Here is a 17,432-nt window from a genome sequence, read left to right as displayed (position 1 = left end):
CTAAAAGCTTGAATTGATAGAATATGGCGAATCAATCCCTTTATCTTATAGCCCAGGCCCCACATCCCATGGGTTAGGTCCTCGGCCGAACCCCCCTCGTGGGCCCCATATCACATGGGTTCCGCCTCCCACAAGCCACTTGCCTTACAAGGGTGGGGCCCGCCTCACTCGAGATACCCACCTCACATGGGCCACCCATCGTGAGTGTGCCCCTGCATCCCACGGGCCACTCCACTCGAGCCTAGTTTCAAAATGCCCCTGCATTACTCACCCCCGGTGAGGAGTCGAACACGAGATCTCTTGCTTTGATAACACTTTGATGCAGGACAACTAGCCACTTGCTCTAAAAGCTTGAACTGATAGCGCATGGCGAATCAATCCCTTTATCTCATAGCCTAGGCCCCACATCTTATGGGTTAGGTCCTTGGTTGAACCCCCCCTGTGGGCCCCACATCACATGGGTTCCACCTCACACGAGCTGCCCACCCCAAATGTGCCCCTGCATCCCATAGGCCACCCCACTCGAGCTCGGTGTGAAAATGCCCCTGCATTAAAAACTTTCGTGGCCCCAAGAATGTTTCAACGGTGGACATTTAATCCCCACTGTTTCTTGTGGTACGACCCACTAGATTTGCCTGATTTTTGGGATCCTGCCCTAACATGCTCTGGAAAAATGGATGGATGGAGTGGATTTCTCTCACAAACATCACGGTGGGGCCACTGATAGGATGTATGTAAAGTTGGTCCTTGTCCGTAAGGAGCACGACTTAGTTGCAACACGGAACCAACGATATGGGTGGGACCCTGACCGTAAGGCCCACCTTGATGTATGCATAGTATATGCATGCCGTCCATCTATTTTGCCACCTTATTTTAGGGGATGGTCCCAAAAATGAAGTAGATACAAATTTCAGGTGGACGTGGATGACTCCACACAAAATAATAGTTATTGACCATTAAAAGCCTTTTGTGGGGCCACAAAATTTTTGGATCAAGTTGATATTTGTTTTTTTTTTCCTTTCATCCAAGTCTGCATGAACTTATCAACAACTTAGATGATAAATAAACATCACGGTGGACCCTAGGAAGTTTTTAGTAGTGGGAGTTCAATGACCACTGTTTCTTGTGGTGTGGTCCACTTGAATTTTGTATCTGTTTCATTTTTAGGACCATGCGCTAAAATAAGCTGTAAACACATATGGACGGTGTGGATTTGCAATGCATACATCGAGGTGGGCTCTATGGACTCCCACCCACATCGTTGGTTCTTAGGTTGTAACTCGTAAGGGGAGCAGATTAGGTGCGGCCCTGGCCCAACCCAAGATGGTGTGACACTTACAGTGGGGCCCTCCTTCCATTTTTACAAATCATTTTAGGACGTGAGCCCAAAACTGAAGCAGACTCAAATCTTAGGTGGACCATACCGTAGGAAATAGTGGTGATTGACCATCAAATCTCAGGTGGACCCTACATTTTTGGATCAACTTGATATTTGTTATTTTCCCTTCATCCAGGTTTATGTGATCTTATCAACAGGTTGGATGACAAATAATCTCAGTAAGTGTTCGAAATATCGGTATCGCGTTACATATTGCACCCTTGGGATAAGGATACGTATCGGTTATCGCATGTGATATATCGGTCGTATCGCGTAATGTATCGTTGTTGTTGGAAACGTTGGGAAATTGGTCAAAATTTTCAATGAAACTTCAGTGATTGTTAAAAAAGACATCAATGCACATATACAAATCAAAACATTACAAAAAACAAGTGCATATAATACATTTTCTTTGTATAGGGTCCTAATCTATGCGTTGTCTAATTGAATTGATGCAAGTATATTCAAAGTCTATTCATATAATTTATAAATGCAAGAAGATGTTTGGAAACACAAGCAATGCATTCAAAAGGAAAAGAAGAATCACTAGATCAGGTTACATACATGTTTGATTTTATGTTTGGACACAAAGATTGCAACTGATTTGCGAGAAATTGAGAAATTTTGGTTTTCTTCAATTTTTCGGAACTCGGCTAATCTCCTCCAAATCTCAAAATTGAAGCTCCCAATGCATGTTTTTTTCATGCAAAACATGAAAAGTCATGGATTTGTAACAATTTGACACTGATTTAACATGATTTATTGAAAAAAAAAAGAGGATCGAAAATCGAAAATGCTCATTGGATCAAACATGTGGGATATATCTCACTACTTGTGTGTTTCGTATCGCACAGGTGGGATACAAGATATATTGTGGGATATATCGGCCGATACGTCGATACTTAAAACACTGCATGCATGCATGTATATTCTATATTGGATTACGTGTAGTCCAGGAATATTTTTTATTACAAGAAAAGCCTTCTAACTGAATTTAGTTGCTAATATTGTACTTTACAGTTGCAATTCAAGGAGGATGCTTTGATCAACTTCAAAAGTGAACTTGCTATGTTGGAACTTGAACTTCAGGTCTCTCTACCTTTTTGATTATTTGCATGCCCTTATGTTACACGACTGAATTGATTTTCCTAAAATTGAATAGATCGAATGTGGGGTTTGTTGTCTCACTTATTATTTTCAATAATTGTCCTTTTTGTTTCATGAATACACGTTTAAGTTATTTATTCCCATGTGCAATTTTGTGAACTTGGATCGTATAAGAATTGGCTCCATCCTGTTCCTAGTGATTCCATATGCTTTGTTATGCTTATGCCGTGTTTTCGATAGTGCTCGTAGCGTAGCGTAGCTAAAACGCTATATAGCGTAGCTCCCTGGTAGCGTAAGCTACGGGGCACATAGCGTAAGCTACAAACATGTCTCTCTCTCTCTCTCTCTCTCTCTCTCTCTCTCTCTCTCTCTTTATGCTAGTTCAATACCTATTTTAAAATGGTGGTGACTCATCCCCATTATACATGGCACTACATTAGATCAATCTGGACCATCTAAATTGTGGTCCATATCATGGATAGAGCACTTAGATCAATCTAAACCATCCAAATTGCGGTCCATATTGTGAATTTGTGATGTTTCAATAAAAAAAGAGGTCACACTTACAGATGTCTGAAGGCAAAGATATAGAGAGGTTTTGCATGGAGATATGTGGTTGATGACCTAGATTCTCAATAAAAAACTCATATGAATTATGCATTTTAAAAAATTTATCATAATTTTCTATTATTTTAATTAAAAAATATTAAGTATCATGTAGTTGACGCTATACACTATGTAGCTTACGCTACTTGATATGGAGGGCCAAACGCTATGCTATAAGCTACGCGCTATTTAAAACACTGTGCTTATGTTTAAGCCTCTGTGGATATATTTGTTGACAAACTGGTATGAACTACAACATCGAAATTTCCCAAAGCCTTGTATCCATGAATAATCGCAAACTCGTGTCTTGATGCTCAGTAGCTCTTAATAAAATTTTAAGATTGTTACTTATTCTTGATTTGAATAGTTAGATGAGAAGAAGTTTCTCCTTTTAGATAAGCCGAAAGCATGACCTTGTTCTCCATGCCCAAGTGTTATAACCATCTAAAACTGAAACAAGCTTTCTCTGTCTTTCAACTTCATTATTGAACTGGGGATATGCTTCTAATAATCTCATTTGCCGATGGAAAAACAATTCATTTTCCGATCAATCACTTTTCCATTCAGAAAGGAATTTTTCACATCCATTTTGTAGATGGTCCATTGTTGAACTGAAGTGATGGCTACGAGTGTCTAATCTGTAGTCATTTTGGCCGAGAGAGAGAGAGAGAGAGAGAGAGAGAGAGAGAGAGAGAGAGAGAGAGAGAGAGAGAGAGAGAGAGATCCTTCAAAGGCAATTCCTTATTCCCATCGATAGCCCTAAACAATTAATTTATTTCATATCGGTCGAAAGCAATGTTGTCATATTCGTTATCATATTTTGAATTGTAATCGGAGATAAATTGTAAAGTATAGTGAATCATATCATAAATTTTGACTTTTTCCAAATTTCTTAAAAATAATGTAAAAAATCTAAAATTGTAAATAGATCAAAAAAAAAACATAAATCAACCATTTTCTCATGAATATCCTCCAAAATACATTACTAATCATGATATACGGTGTAACTATAAGTATATATGTGTGTGTCATTGTGTCATAATCAGGTTCAAAACATCAATCCTTTGCCCATGTACATGTATTCATCTGTATAATTTGAAAAGGAAGAAACCTTTTTCCATTTAAACGTGTTCATTTTTATAATTCAGAAAGAACAAAATGGCTAGAAAATATTTGGTTCGACCCTCAACATTTATGAATCATTGTCTTGGTTCCCACCCTCGCCAGTTGTGGTGGCGCCATCATCCTTATCATCACTAATATTATTATCAGTGCTGGCATCATTTTCTTCTTCTTCTTCTTCTTCTTCTTCTTCTTCAGAATTGTATGTTGAAACGAATTCTTCCTCATCTTCTCTCTCATCTCCCCCTTTTGCTTTTCCCTTAACTTTACTTTAATTGAGAAATTTCTAGGATCTAACAAGTATTTTATACATCGGTTTAGCATAAATAAATCACGCTATTCAGTACAAGTATGCAACATGCAATAAATCCAAATCATACTATGTCACCCATCTCTTCTTGAGCTAGATCTTAAACTGCATCACCTTTTGTCGCCTCAACAAAACATTCAATCATATCCATCTAAGTGTTATTTCTAGGAAAGGTAGTATTCTCCTTTTTGGTTATCTTCTCATCGTTGGATTCTATATCTAATGAGCAAATTGGATTGAGCCCTTGATTTTTCTCTCATCACATGATGCACTTCAACTTAAATATTGTATTTTACAACTGCAAGGGCACTCGATCTCTTTTGGTCGACTCTATTTATTTTTCTTTTCTTTTTTATGTATTTACAAGAAAAAATATTTTCATAATTAACTAAGGCATGAACAATGTGATTCATGAGATGAGTAAAACAATTTTCACCTATTCAAAAGTGCTCCAGTTGTGCTCATAACTAGTACCACTACATGTTAGACTCAAAATATGAATTGCTAGCTTTTGCGCATTTATACAAGTCTCTCACCATAAACCTACATATCATATAATTTGGAGAGCTAAATATTAAACTAAATAATTCAAAAATAAAGTAGACACTAAAGTAGCAATGAACCGTTAACAAACAAAATAATTTATAAGTTAACTAGTTGCTTTATCCTTCTTGTTAACTTTGAGGTATCTCTTCCAAATAAGCGAAAAGCCCTTTTAAACTTGTCCATTTGCTCATCAATGATGACCCCTTTCCCTGAATCTAGGATCATTCTTTCAGTACAATCATATAAGCTCTCTCTCTCTCTCTCTCTATTTAGTTTTTATTTTTTATTTTTTATTTTTTTTAATTCCTAAATTTGCATGATAGTTCTCTTAATATTGAAATTTGGATTTAGAAAGTAGGACGACGTATGTAAGGGCTTATGGAGCTGAAGATTTCATTGTTTGTCGGTTGTCCTAAATCACCGAATAGCGTTTTTTTTTTTTTTTTTTTTTAATATATAAAAAAACTTGTTAGAGGATAGGGCCGAAAGACCAACTTTATATGTAAAGTACGCCTCTTTTTCAAAAGAAGAGGAAATGTGGTGGTGTCAGCAGTCTAGAGCTTTGTGTTTAAAGGAAAGGGGATAAGAATACACGATTCTTTCATAGTATGGCTAGTGCTTAGGTTTGGGTTAACAAAATCATTAGTTTGGTGGTGGATGGTGTTAGAACCTCGGATAAGGATCAAATTGGTGATTCCATTGTCCGGTTTACAGAAATTTGTTGCCTTGCGATCAATGAAGGAGGTCGATGCTGAATAATCTCCATTTTCCCCGCCGATTTGTGGAGGATGTATACTCTCTTCAGAAGCCTTTCTCGAAAGAAGAGGTTAAATTTTCCCTTGACTCAATGTGTGGATTGGTGGTAAGGCATTCGGACTTGATGGCTTCCTAATGATGTTCTTTAAGAAGTTTTGGTTGACAATAGCAGTGATATTATGGACTTTATTTCAGAATTCTTTGCTAGAAATTGCCTTTCTAAGGACCATGGAGCCACCTTCATAGCCCTTATCCCCAAAATTGAAGGCCAGAATCGTTGAAAGATTTTAGACCTATGCTCTTTCTTAGTAGGTCGACAGATTCTAGATACCGCCCTCATAGCCTACAAATGTATCAACTCTAGGCATAGATAGGGAAAGAGTCGTTTAGTTTGCAAAATGATCACGTGGACTGGAAATGCTTAGATTATACGCTTGATAGACTTGGATGTTGCCCCAAGTGGAGAGGTTGGATAGAATCATGTATTCAGTCTTTGACTTTTTCCATTTTGATTAACGGGTCGCCTTTAGGCTTCTCGTGGCATTAGACAGGGTGACCCTTTATCCTTGTATTCGGGGAGGTGTTTAGTATGATGCTCCATAGTTAAGGAAAATGGTTTAATTCGCAAGTTCGAGGTTGCGGAGGCGAGGGTGCAAGTTAGTCATCTTCAATATGTGGATGATATGATTCTCTTTTGCGATGTAGATACCACGTTAGTTGATAACCTCTGGAAAATTGTAGTTTGCTTTGAAGAGGTCTCGGGCCTAATGTTAACATTTCTAAAGTGAAATGTTGGGGATTCATATGAATCAAGAAGATTTTTATAGCCGACATTTTTAAAAAAATAAATGCAAAAAGAGGATCTTTCCTTTCCACTTATCTTGGGTTGCCTCTTTGTATAGGAAAACCGGCGAAGCACTTATGGGACAAGGTCATCGAAAGAATGGAAAGGAAGTTATCAAGTTAGAAGCATTGGTATCTCTTTGGGAGGCTAGTTGACTCTTATCAAAGCGGCCATTTCCAACATGTTGATTTATTTTCTTTCCCTTTTCAAATGCCTGAAGTTGGCATTGGATAGACTCAATAAGCTTAGAGGAGACTTATTGTGGAAAGGGGCCGAGGAAAAGAAATGTTCAATTTTGCTTAAATGGGAAAAGTGTGGAAGCCAATTAATGAGGGAGGTGTTGGTCTGAAAAGCTTGGGTCTCATGATCAATGCCCGCTCTTCTTGGAAAATGGCATTTGTTGTTCGACTTTGAAGCAAGCAAATCATGGAGGGAACTTCTTGTTTTCAAATACAGGACTTAGATGGGTGATTGGAGCATAAAGCCTTCTTCTCTTTTGGAAGGCAATTGTGTCCACCGAGCAGTTGTTCCGTAAAGGAATCTCATTTTCTCTTGGAAAGGGGAATTGTATTCAATTTTGGATTGATACTTGGTTCGGAGTAGACCATTACAGTATCTTTTTCCGAGACTGGCTATTCTTGCCTTGGACCGCCTTATTTCTATGGATAGTACTCTTTAGTCAGCAGGAATGTTGTTTGGTCTCCTCTTTGTCGGTGGAATCCATTGGATGAGGAATTTAAGGAGTTCCTTAATTTGCTTGACTATCTGAAACTCCTAATTCCTTCGCCTCAAGAAGTAAACTCGATGGTTTGGAGAGTCCATAGCTCTAGCTTTTTTTTTTTTTTTTCCGGTGCGGTCATTCTATAGTTTGATCTCTAAGCTGTCTTCGACCCACTCTTTTCCTTTCTATCAGTGGTCTTATGGAGCCCCTCCGAGGATAGCACCTTTTGTTTGGCTTGTGGGAAGGAAAAGGGTGCTAAGTATTGACAATTTGCAAAGGAGATCTCTTATCCTCCCAAACATTTGTCTGATGTGCATGGGGGGTGTGGAATCGATCGGCCATCTCTTCATCCATTGCCCTTTTGCCCAAAAGGTTTGGGAGTACTTCATCAGTATCTATCATTTCTCTTGTGTGATGCCAAAGTCAGTTGATCATCTCTTGTGGGCTTGGCATTGAGGTATAGTGGGTAAATCTTGAAAAGCAATCTGGATTCTTGTCGAGATGGGAATCTTTTGGTATATTTGGAGGGCTCAAAATAGTCGCTGTTTTCAAAACACGGACCTTTTTGTTGTGGAGAACATTTGTTTGGTTAAAATCACCATTTTAAAATGGGCTACTTATGTAAAATCAGCTTTGTTCGCTGATTTTTCTTCTTTTTTTTTTCTTTTTTTTTTTTTTTACCTAGTTTTCTTTTTTATTCTTTCCCATCTTTTGGCAGTTTCTTAATAAATTTCCAGTTATCTATCAAAAATTTAAAAAAAGGCTAAAAATTTTAAAAGAAATTGAAAATTTCACAGATTTTTTCAGTGAATTACAGTCTATTGAATTGTATGATTCATGATTTGAATTGTACAATTCAGATGCAAATTCCAATTCATATATGAATAGAACAATCCAGTCTCAGATGCCATTTTGGTGTACATGCAATATGATCTGAATCGTATGATTTAGATAACACTGGTCCTGATTACCGCAACTTTTTTTTTCGTAATGATGTAAAAAATTTATTTTTTCCCAATAATTAGAGCAGTCTCATATGTGATTTTGGTGTACACGCAATACGATCTGAATCGTATGATTTAGATAACACTGGTCCTGATTACTGCAACCTTTTTTTTTTCCCCCGTAGTGATGTAAAAAATTGATTTTTTTCCCAATAATTAGAGTGTTATCAAGGCAAGGACCATCTACCAAGTATTATATTCATCAAGGGCTTGAAGCAGTATATTCATAGCTGTTCCCCAACGATAATGTAGGATGGCCAGCTCATAAGATGGACTTACTAGTTGTGGATTGAAAAGGAGCCAAAAACCATATAAGTTAGCTGGAGTTTAACCTCTAGATGATGCAATTCAAGCGGTGATAAGGATGACATTGGAGATTGGATGGCATGATGTGGGCTTGTTAGCTTCTTTAATGTATCCAGGCCACCCATCCATCATGTATAAAAGAGTAAGTCCAAGAGGCTGCTATGTTACTGAATTTCATCAGATCAGCAAGAGTCAATGCTGAAACAGATGCCATGGTCAGCCTATTATGTTCAGCCCTAGGGTCATTATGCTCGAGTAATATTCTTAAACACTTTAATCTCCTTCACGGTGTGGAGAAAGTCTATGCTCAAGGCTTGCAAAACTCTCTGCAAGTAATCTCAAATTTTTCTTATAAACGTTCTGCAAGTAATCTCACATTTCCGTTATTATTATTATTAGTTTCTATGGCAAAGAATTAGAGCTATATGAGTATCAACATGATTAACAATCCAAGTAATAAAACGGGCATTGTTTATTTTACATTAAGCAATACAACATTAGAACTATCAAGACATTTATAAAGCTCCTTTCCACCAAAATTTGTGAAGTGGAATTCCTATAAGAGTTGTTGTTCCTGTTGAATGTGATTGGAGTATACTCTGATTTGTCCAGGAGCATGAAATTCAGTTTTAGGAACATGGACAATGTGATCTATCCCACGATTTTATTTTATTTTTTTCCGAATTCAGGCCTTAGCCTCATCAGAAATTGTAGAACTCCACTATATTTTGCAACTTTCATCACATCAACAAGTGATGATGCTGGAACGAATGCCATGGTCATCATAATATGTTTCAGGTCCTAGAATCATTACTCTTGACTAATATTCTTAAACACTTTTATGCTTTAAGAACTACGAAAGTCGTGCTCAATCAATTTATATTTGGATTCATTTACCTTTTTTTTTTAGGAAGTAATATTTTATATTATGAGAAGAAAATTTACAGGCAATTACATTTTGGGCAGGCCCATTGCTGCAAAAAAAAGTGGGAACGACGCCTTCCTATTGTAACCTCTCTCTCTCTACATAGGAAGGACTACATTTTAAGACTCCTGAACTGATCCAATCCCTGCGCGGTCTAGGACAAGCTCACCTCTAGAAAGGAGGGTGAGATCAGAGACTTCTGTGAAGAGCTTGTCTAACTGGGTGGAGCTACCCATTCGGGCCAGGCCGTCCACCACTTTGTTTACTTCTATCGGAATATGCTCAATCGAGATGATGACAAAACTCTGAATTTGATCGAACCTTTTCTTGCAATAATAGATATTCCATGGGATTTGCGTGCATGAGGATAATAGGGACACCAACTCTGAGGAGTCACTTTCCATTTCCACCCTTCTGAGCTCACGGTCCAAGCAAAGGTTTAGCCCGTCCACTACTGCTTTGGCTTCTGCCCAGAAATTTGTCTCAACCCCATAACCTTTGGAGAAGGCGAAAATGAGAGCACCTCTCTTGCCTCTACAAACTCCTCCGCTTCCCGATGGGCCCGGGTTGCCCTGGGAGGATCCATCAACATTTAGTTTAACCCATCTTGCTTTCGGCCTTTTCCATTTGGCTATGGAGAAGGTCGAATTTTTCCTGATGGCAGGAGATATCCCTAACTCTCTGATCGCCCCCTGGCTAGACTGATCTCTGCTTGGCGGGAGCTGGAATGTGCTGGCGATAAGGGAGAACCATCTTCTGGTTTTGGAAATAGTGTGGTCCTGCCTGATTTGGGCCTCCTTGAAGCGGCTGTTGATTCTGGCTAGCCAAATCTCCCAGAAGATGCGGGCTGGGGCTAGCCCTCGGAAGATGCCCAAGCTAGATTTGTCGCTGGACATAGCCCACCACTGGGCAGCCCTCCCCACAGCTGTCTGCCCTTCCAAGAAGGAAATTGAGAAGATGGAAGAGAAATAGAACCACAGGGACGTCTCCAGTTCTCCTTCCGCAAATAGATGGTCCATGGACTCCTCCTTTTGATTGTTGAGTCGCCCCTTTTTTCTTAACGCTAACATCGACCGAGACTGCTTTGTTGAGGATTTTCCAAGCAAACACTACTATCTTGGGAGGCAACATAGCGTGCCAAACCACTTGGCCCAAGAACGTCTGGGGCCCGACTGGCGAATCAGCCTCCAAGCTGATTTGGTCGTGAATACTCCTGATGATTCTCTGGTCCAAGCGTAGGTGTCTTCTCCAATGTGGGTAGAAATTCCCATTGATCGAATGTGCTGGATGAATGAGGACGGGAGGAACAGGGCTGCTGGAGATCTCGGTTGGATTCCATTGGGGCCGAGAACATCCTTCACCTGCAGCTGGCGCATTGCAGTTGCGATGACCCCCAAGGTTCTTCCTAGAAGAGGGCCCTGACCTGACCAGTTGGATGACCAGAAGTTGCAGCGGCCCTCCCCCAATAGCAGATGGCTGTTTGGATTCATTTACCTGTTTATATAACTTTTTGTTGCAAGTAGCTTTTGGAAAAGTAACCTTCTGCCCATAGACGAAGCACGCCAATTTTCCTTTCTTTCACTTCGGCTTCCTCCCACCCCTCCTCGATTTAGAAGCTTTAGGTTGAGGACCCTCAATTCTTCTTTTGTTCGTCCCATCTAGGCTGCTGCTTCAATTTTGTGGTAAAATGTCAATAATGGGAAGGTATTTGGACAATAGTGGTCTAGGTATGTACTTGGATCATCGTCAAAATAAACAAAAGGAGACTATTTGTGGGTGTTACCATTAAATATTTTCCTAGTCTGACTAGGCTCCAACCATTTTGCAAGTGTGCAGATCACGTGTCAATGTGAACCACAGACTGGTAGGTAAACTTTCATGTGTGGGTTCCACAAGGCATTATAGGCCCTTACAGGATATAATATATAATTTAATTGCATTAAGCAACACACTATAACAAAGGGGAAGGGAAAATTACTTAAAAACCCTTAAAAATAAGCAGTTCCAACAAACCTTAGAATCAATGAAAAACGATGGAGGGACACTGGTTTTGGACCAGGTTAGGGGACAGAACTGCCTGAATGCCAAACTGAACTGGTTCAGACCAGAGTGGAACCAGGTCGCATTCGCAGTTCAGCTGGTCAAACCAGTCTGATGAAGCATGCCACATGCATTTTGTGGGCTTTGACACCAGTCCCACGAGGAGAGGCTCCCTATCTCTTGTAAAAGTCCATGAAAAGGAATTCAGGAAGGGGAAATGGGGAGTTACCTCTTCCTAAAGGTTGGTTAGCTCTTTGGAGTGTCACATGTGTTCTATTGTGGTACTACTTCTTGGGCTTATGATGCGTAGTGCAGACGAATATCAATATGCATAAGACTGCAACACAATGAAATGAAATCAACACAGAAACAGAGCCAAAAGGATGGAAAAGTCAGGCAATCCATAAACCAACCTCAGGGGGAAAGAGAAAATGATCTGACTGTTAAGGCATAAAAAATCATTAGTGTCATGTTGTGCGGCTGCACAACAAGGTAGTGTTGTGTGGCTGTGCAAAGAAATCAGTGACTACGCAAAAACAGAAAGACAACTTAGGCTTAGTTCATTAATTCAGTCATGTTGTGCAGCTGCACAACAAAGGAAAGTTGCGCGACTGCGCAACAGTTTTAATTCAAAGATGTTGTCTATCCGTGTAACAATATTGAGTTGTGCAAAAACTGGGTTTCACACGTGTGGATGGTTATAAATACCCCCTCAGCCCTTTCATTTGGAGACTTCAGAGAAACTAGAGCTTCCTCAGAGATTCTTTCTGAACAACCGAAAGGTACCAAGGAAGACCCGCACAACAAGTCCTTCCCGAGAAGTCGTGCACCGATCATTGTCAGTTGTATCTTGGGAAAGAAGAAGGAGAAGGCTAAAGCGGTGAGGAGTTGTGTGGCTGTGCAACTTAGCAGTGTTGTGTGACCATGCAACCGCCCCCCAGTTTTACTGGTTCAAGTGTTGGCTATGTTTCCAGCCCGGGACAAATCAATCGCGGTTTTGAAGCATGAAGATTGGGTTCTAAACCTGCACAACACTTCCATCACTTCGGTGGACTACAAACAGGGGCCGAAATACTACCAAAATTGCTTTCTAGCTTTCATTTAATAATGCATATTTGAATATATCTTGTTTTATTTAGAATTAAGGGACTTCCCAAAAGGATGTAATTAAAGGAATGTAATAGAACTCAGATAAATGAAATTTTCAATGATGAACGTTCTTCCTTCCGGAATTTCTTTGTAATTTTTTAGAGTACGTATATCCCAATCCCTCAAATGAAATTTTGACATAACAAAATGGCGAATCTGTTGGGGATCAAACCCATAACCTCTGGTTTGGGATTTGGAATATTTGTACAAGATACTAACATGGAAATAATTGGAAGATGTTCATTGTCGAAAAAGGTGTCACGAAGGCACCAAAATGGCGATCCTCGACAAGAACTTTCTTCCCTTCATCTCTAAAAACAAGATATCAATTGAATTAACTGAATAACTAATAATCGGCATGTTTATTGGAAGGTTCTACATTCACATGCAATCGTCTTGGCCTTTCCTCTCGCTAATGTGTCTCTGTACTTCATGCTCAATGGGTTCGCTGTGGCCTATGTAAATGAGGTCAAAACATCACCAAAGAAAGTGTTGAAGAGGGCTGATCTAGCCTGTACTCAAAGTAAACAATTGCAAGCAATAGTCGGAGTGATTTCTGCTTCACTCATCGGCCATCGCAAAGAAAATCACTGAAGAATGGATAGTGGTGATAGATAGAATGAGAAAGTGTCAATCTCCTCCTACAAAGAGTCTACTTCCATTGAGAGTGATAAGCGGACCAATTACGTGGAATGTCGCTAAGCGCTATCCCGTCGTAGCTCCACCTCCACTCTTCCCTTTCTCTTGCTGACTTTTGATGCAGCTAGTGCGGATGTACTTCCCCCCGCAGTCGGCATCGTAGGAAAATCCTGTGGCAGGAAGAGGGGTCGATTCCTTTTTGAAAATAGCCAGGCTAAACGAGCCTTCACCTTTAGTATCACCAGCAATGAACTTGGTGCAAGCCTTTGTATTGAAAGCATTGCATTCTGAGTCCGTTAGTTCCTCAGAACAACAATATGCTAGTTTTGAGCCGAGCAATGGTTCGTTTTCCCTAACATCATCAGTGACGGTGTTTTCATCTTCTCCTTCAACATCGGACCAACTGAGGAGCAAAGAAGTGGCAATCTTCATGACAGGCACTGGTCAGAATAATCCGCTTTCAACGGATGAATGTTTAGCTAAAATGGCATGCACACATGCCCTCTTAATGGAAGAATGTAGGAACATTTCTCAAAGTGTTAACGACATTAACCCGCAACATGACTCAGGCTACTGTTCCTCTAATGATGGCTGCTCTGAATGATAACGGACAAGCGGAAGGGTCACAACCATAAAGGGTTGGGTCTCACAGGTCTATGCCTCCTGCTGCTCAAACTGTAACACGTGAAGAAATTCGACGAGTGGTCGTTGAGGTTGTTCGTATGGAAAAGGAACGGGATCAAAAGGAAAGGTTCCAATATCAAACCCCATATTCTCGTGAAATAGAGGAGATACCATTGCCCGCTAATTTCAAATATCTGGATTTTCAAAAGTTTAATGGAGATGGCTCGCTAGATAAGCATCTGATGCACTTTATAACAACTATGGGGAATTTTTCGACAACTCCTCAGCAATGTTGTCATATCGCATATGTGATCGTGTGCGATCACATATGCCTATGCACATGCGATCGAACAATTGTATATGCGGTTGCATATAAATTATTATTATTATTTTTTTTGAAAAATAAAAATAAAACATAAAAATAAGGGGAAAATAAGAAAAAAATAAGAAACTAGGGGGAATTTTCTTAAGTTAATAGATAAATAATTTTATATGTTTAAAATACATACGAGTGATTGTATGATCACTCAATTGAAGGAGCTATTTTTTTATTATTGATTGTAGAAAATGGAAATATAATTTACAAGTCAATAAGTCATACACTAAGTCATATACTATATGCTACTATATACATTGATCTATTTGTCACTGTGGCATTTGATCACTACCACCATCGTCATCATCATCCGAGTCATCTCCTTCTTCCACATACATTTCTTCTTCTTCTGTTTTCTCATTATCTGTATGTACTAATACTTCATCAACATCCAACAGTATATCTTCAACCTGATTATCATCTCCTCCTTCTATCTCCTCAATCTCTTCCACAGGTTGACTGCTACCACTCACCCCCTATCATTTGCCTTTGAGTGGAAGTAGAAGTACCTTCTCCAGGTGTTAATCCGTATGAGGCATCTTCAACTTGCGCCCATGTCAAGTCCTCCCTAGTAACATTGGGTCTTCGAACTCCATGAGCCACTTGTTATCTGCGTCTAGCTCATCTAAGCAAATAAGGTTAAAGAAACCAGGCTTTTCTTTCCTAGTTTGAAATCGTTCTCGCAATTTCTTATTGTATTGGATGAAGACCAAGCCGTTGAACTTCTTTTGCTTAAGGTGATTATTTTCTTGGTGTGAATTTACTTGAAAGAAAGTGGTGCATTTGGCGTTAGCTATTTAGCTAATTAGCTTACACTTATAAGTTGAAGTTACAATTATCAAACTGTAAGTTTGTAACATACCAACATATTAACATTTTAATTCTAAACTTACCGCCTCGAACGTGCTCCAATTGCGCTTGCAACCGCTGGTAGAACACGTGAATCCAAGAATTCTCGTGGCCAAATTCTTTAGAGCTTAATCCTTCCTTTCAGGTCCACTTCATAGGCCGCCCACTAGTCAGCTGAGAAAAACATTTTTAGTAGGTTGGAGTTTGTATATTAGATTGTAAAAAAAGCTATTTGTGAGAGAACTGAGATATTCATACTAATTGGGCAATTTCATTTTCCGATGGCTGATGACAATATATCTTGAGAATATGCCCTCACTCTTTGTATAAAAGTCCAGTAGAGCTGAGATCTTATCATATTCTTCTCTATCTGGAATCATTCTTTCCAGCACATCAATAAATCTAACCATATGTATAGTAAGTGCTTCTGCTGGATCAGGAGAAACGACTAAACAGGCTTTGTTAAGAATGTAAGCAGCCGAATGCAATGGAGATGACATTTAGTTGCCTCATCTTGTATCTATAATATCTATAATGAGCTTGTAATCACGCTCTTTATAGTTAAAATGTTCCATGATCTTATTTCTCGCCCTCTCCATCGCATCATATATGTAATCCATTGGAGGCTTCTCATCCCTGTCTACCAATCACAACACAGTGACTAAGGGCTCGGATGCTTTTAACGCCTTTACCACTTGTCCAAAAACTTTGCGAAAGAATTGTTTGTTGAACCTGTTTTCCTTCAGCTTTCTTTGACCAAGGCCCATTTGTAAAATCGGCCGACACTATAAAGCTTATAAGTTCTAATTTTTTTTTGCATGTAATCTTTATAGTGTTAAGAAAGCTGTAGCAAAATGGGTGACTGCTGGACGTAGCAAGTTATCCCCAATGTGGTTTCTCATTCGACTGAGAAGAATTGCACGTTTATAAATAAAGACCGTAATTCTTCTAGCCCTTGCAATTACATTTAAAAATAAACTACTTATATCAACATTAGATCAACATAATGGGCTGCACCGGGGGGTCCAAAATAAACGACGCCTCTTCTCCATAAGAAGACCGACGGCTACGTATGAGACTGCATTGTCTGTAATTACCTGGATAACGTATTCCTCACCTATTTCCTCAACTACACTATCTAAGAAGTTAAACAAGTAATCTCTTGTATGTGAATGTCTCGATGCATCTACGGACTTCAAGAACATTTACCTAGCTGGACAATTTACCAGAAAGTTAATGAGAGACCGACAGATCTATCAGTCTATCCATCGTACATGAGTGAACACCCATACGTTTTTCACTATTCCTTGTATTCGGCTATAAAGGATCTTGTATAATCAACTTCGGCTTTTAGGCACGTCTCCCTCATTTCATGATATGAAGGGGGTTTAAGCCCAGATCCAAATTAACTTATAGACTCAACCATAACTTTGAAGCTTCTCGTTTTAAATGCATTGAAAGCAATGCCGGTTTGGTAAAACTACTTAGCAATATAGTGAATAGTGGCTTTCCTATCTTTTTGTAAAACTACGTTTATATCTCCGTATACGTCTTGTGCCATATATTCCTCGTGACGTAGGGCACTATCGCATCTCTTTCTCGATTGTTTATCCATATACTCCATGATCTCCCTTCGGATTTGTTGAGTAATTTTGTTGTATATGTGCAAGGCGTTGGTTGTGCCGCACAATACCACTGGAACCCACATACCTACATAACTCACATAGTATTTGAGTCTTATATGTAGCACTACGATAGTGCGTATACTTTCAACTTGGGTTTCAAATAGGAATATTGGGAAGAAGCCATGGGGTGTGTGTGTGTGTGTGCGCGCGCGCGCGCGTGCTTATTGATTCTTCTTGTTATAACTTGTAAGTTGTAAACTAATAAAAACTAAAAACTAAAGTAAAGAGTCAAGACTAAAGAGATGGGAGAGGGAGAGAGAGAGAGAGAGAGTGAGAAATAGAGGTTAAAGAGGGAGAGAGAAAGAGATAGAATAAAGATGGATAGAGAGAGAGTTACACTTACACTAGTAGTAGTAGAAAGGGAGAGAGAAGAAAAGGAGAAAGAGAGGGAGTTAGAGTTACACAATTACAAAAACCTAAATTACACAATTTAAAATTCGGAAAT

At 39.3% G+C, this 17,432-nt stretch overlaps 1 protein-coding gene across 4 annotated transcripts in view; it reads left to right on the top strand.

Moving 5' to 3' along the window:
• Positions 1 to 17,432, top strand: part of LOC131251277 (protein PTST, chloroplastic) — an 89,889-nt gene that overhangs the window by 56,393 nt on the left and 16,064 nt on the right. For 3 of the 4 annotated variants that reach the window (XM_058251901.1, XM_058251899.1, XM_058251900.1), the window contains one exon: positions 2,399 to 2,467. The exons of the other annotated variant lie outside the window; for it this stretch is intronic. In XM_058251901.1, the coding sequence (XP_058107884.1) occupies positions 2,399 to 2,467 (69 nt within the window). The remainder of the gene's footprint in view (positions 1 to 2,398; positions 2,468 to 17,432) is intronic. 4 annotated transcript variants of the gene reach the window in all.

This window comes from Magnolia sinica, chromosome 7, assembly GCF_029962835.1.
Source record: "Magnolia sinica isolate HGM2019 chromosome 7, MsV1, whole genome shotgun sequence".
NCBI lineage: Eukaryota > Viridiplantae > Streptophyta > Magnoliopsida > Magnoliales > Magnoliaceae > Magnolia > Magnolia sinica.
This window is presented reverse-complemented; position numbering and strand designations above follow the sequence as displayed.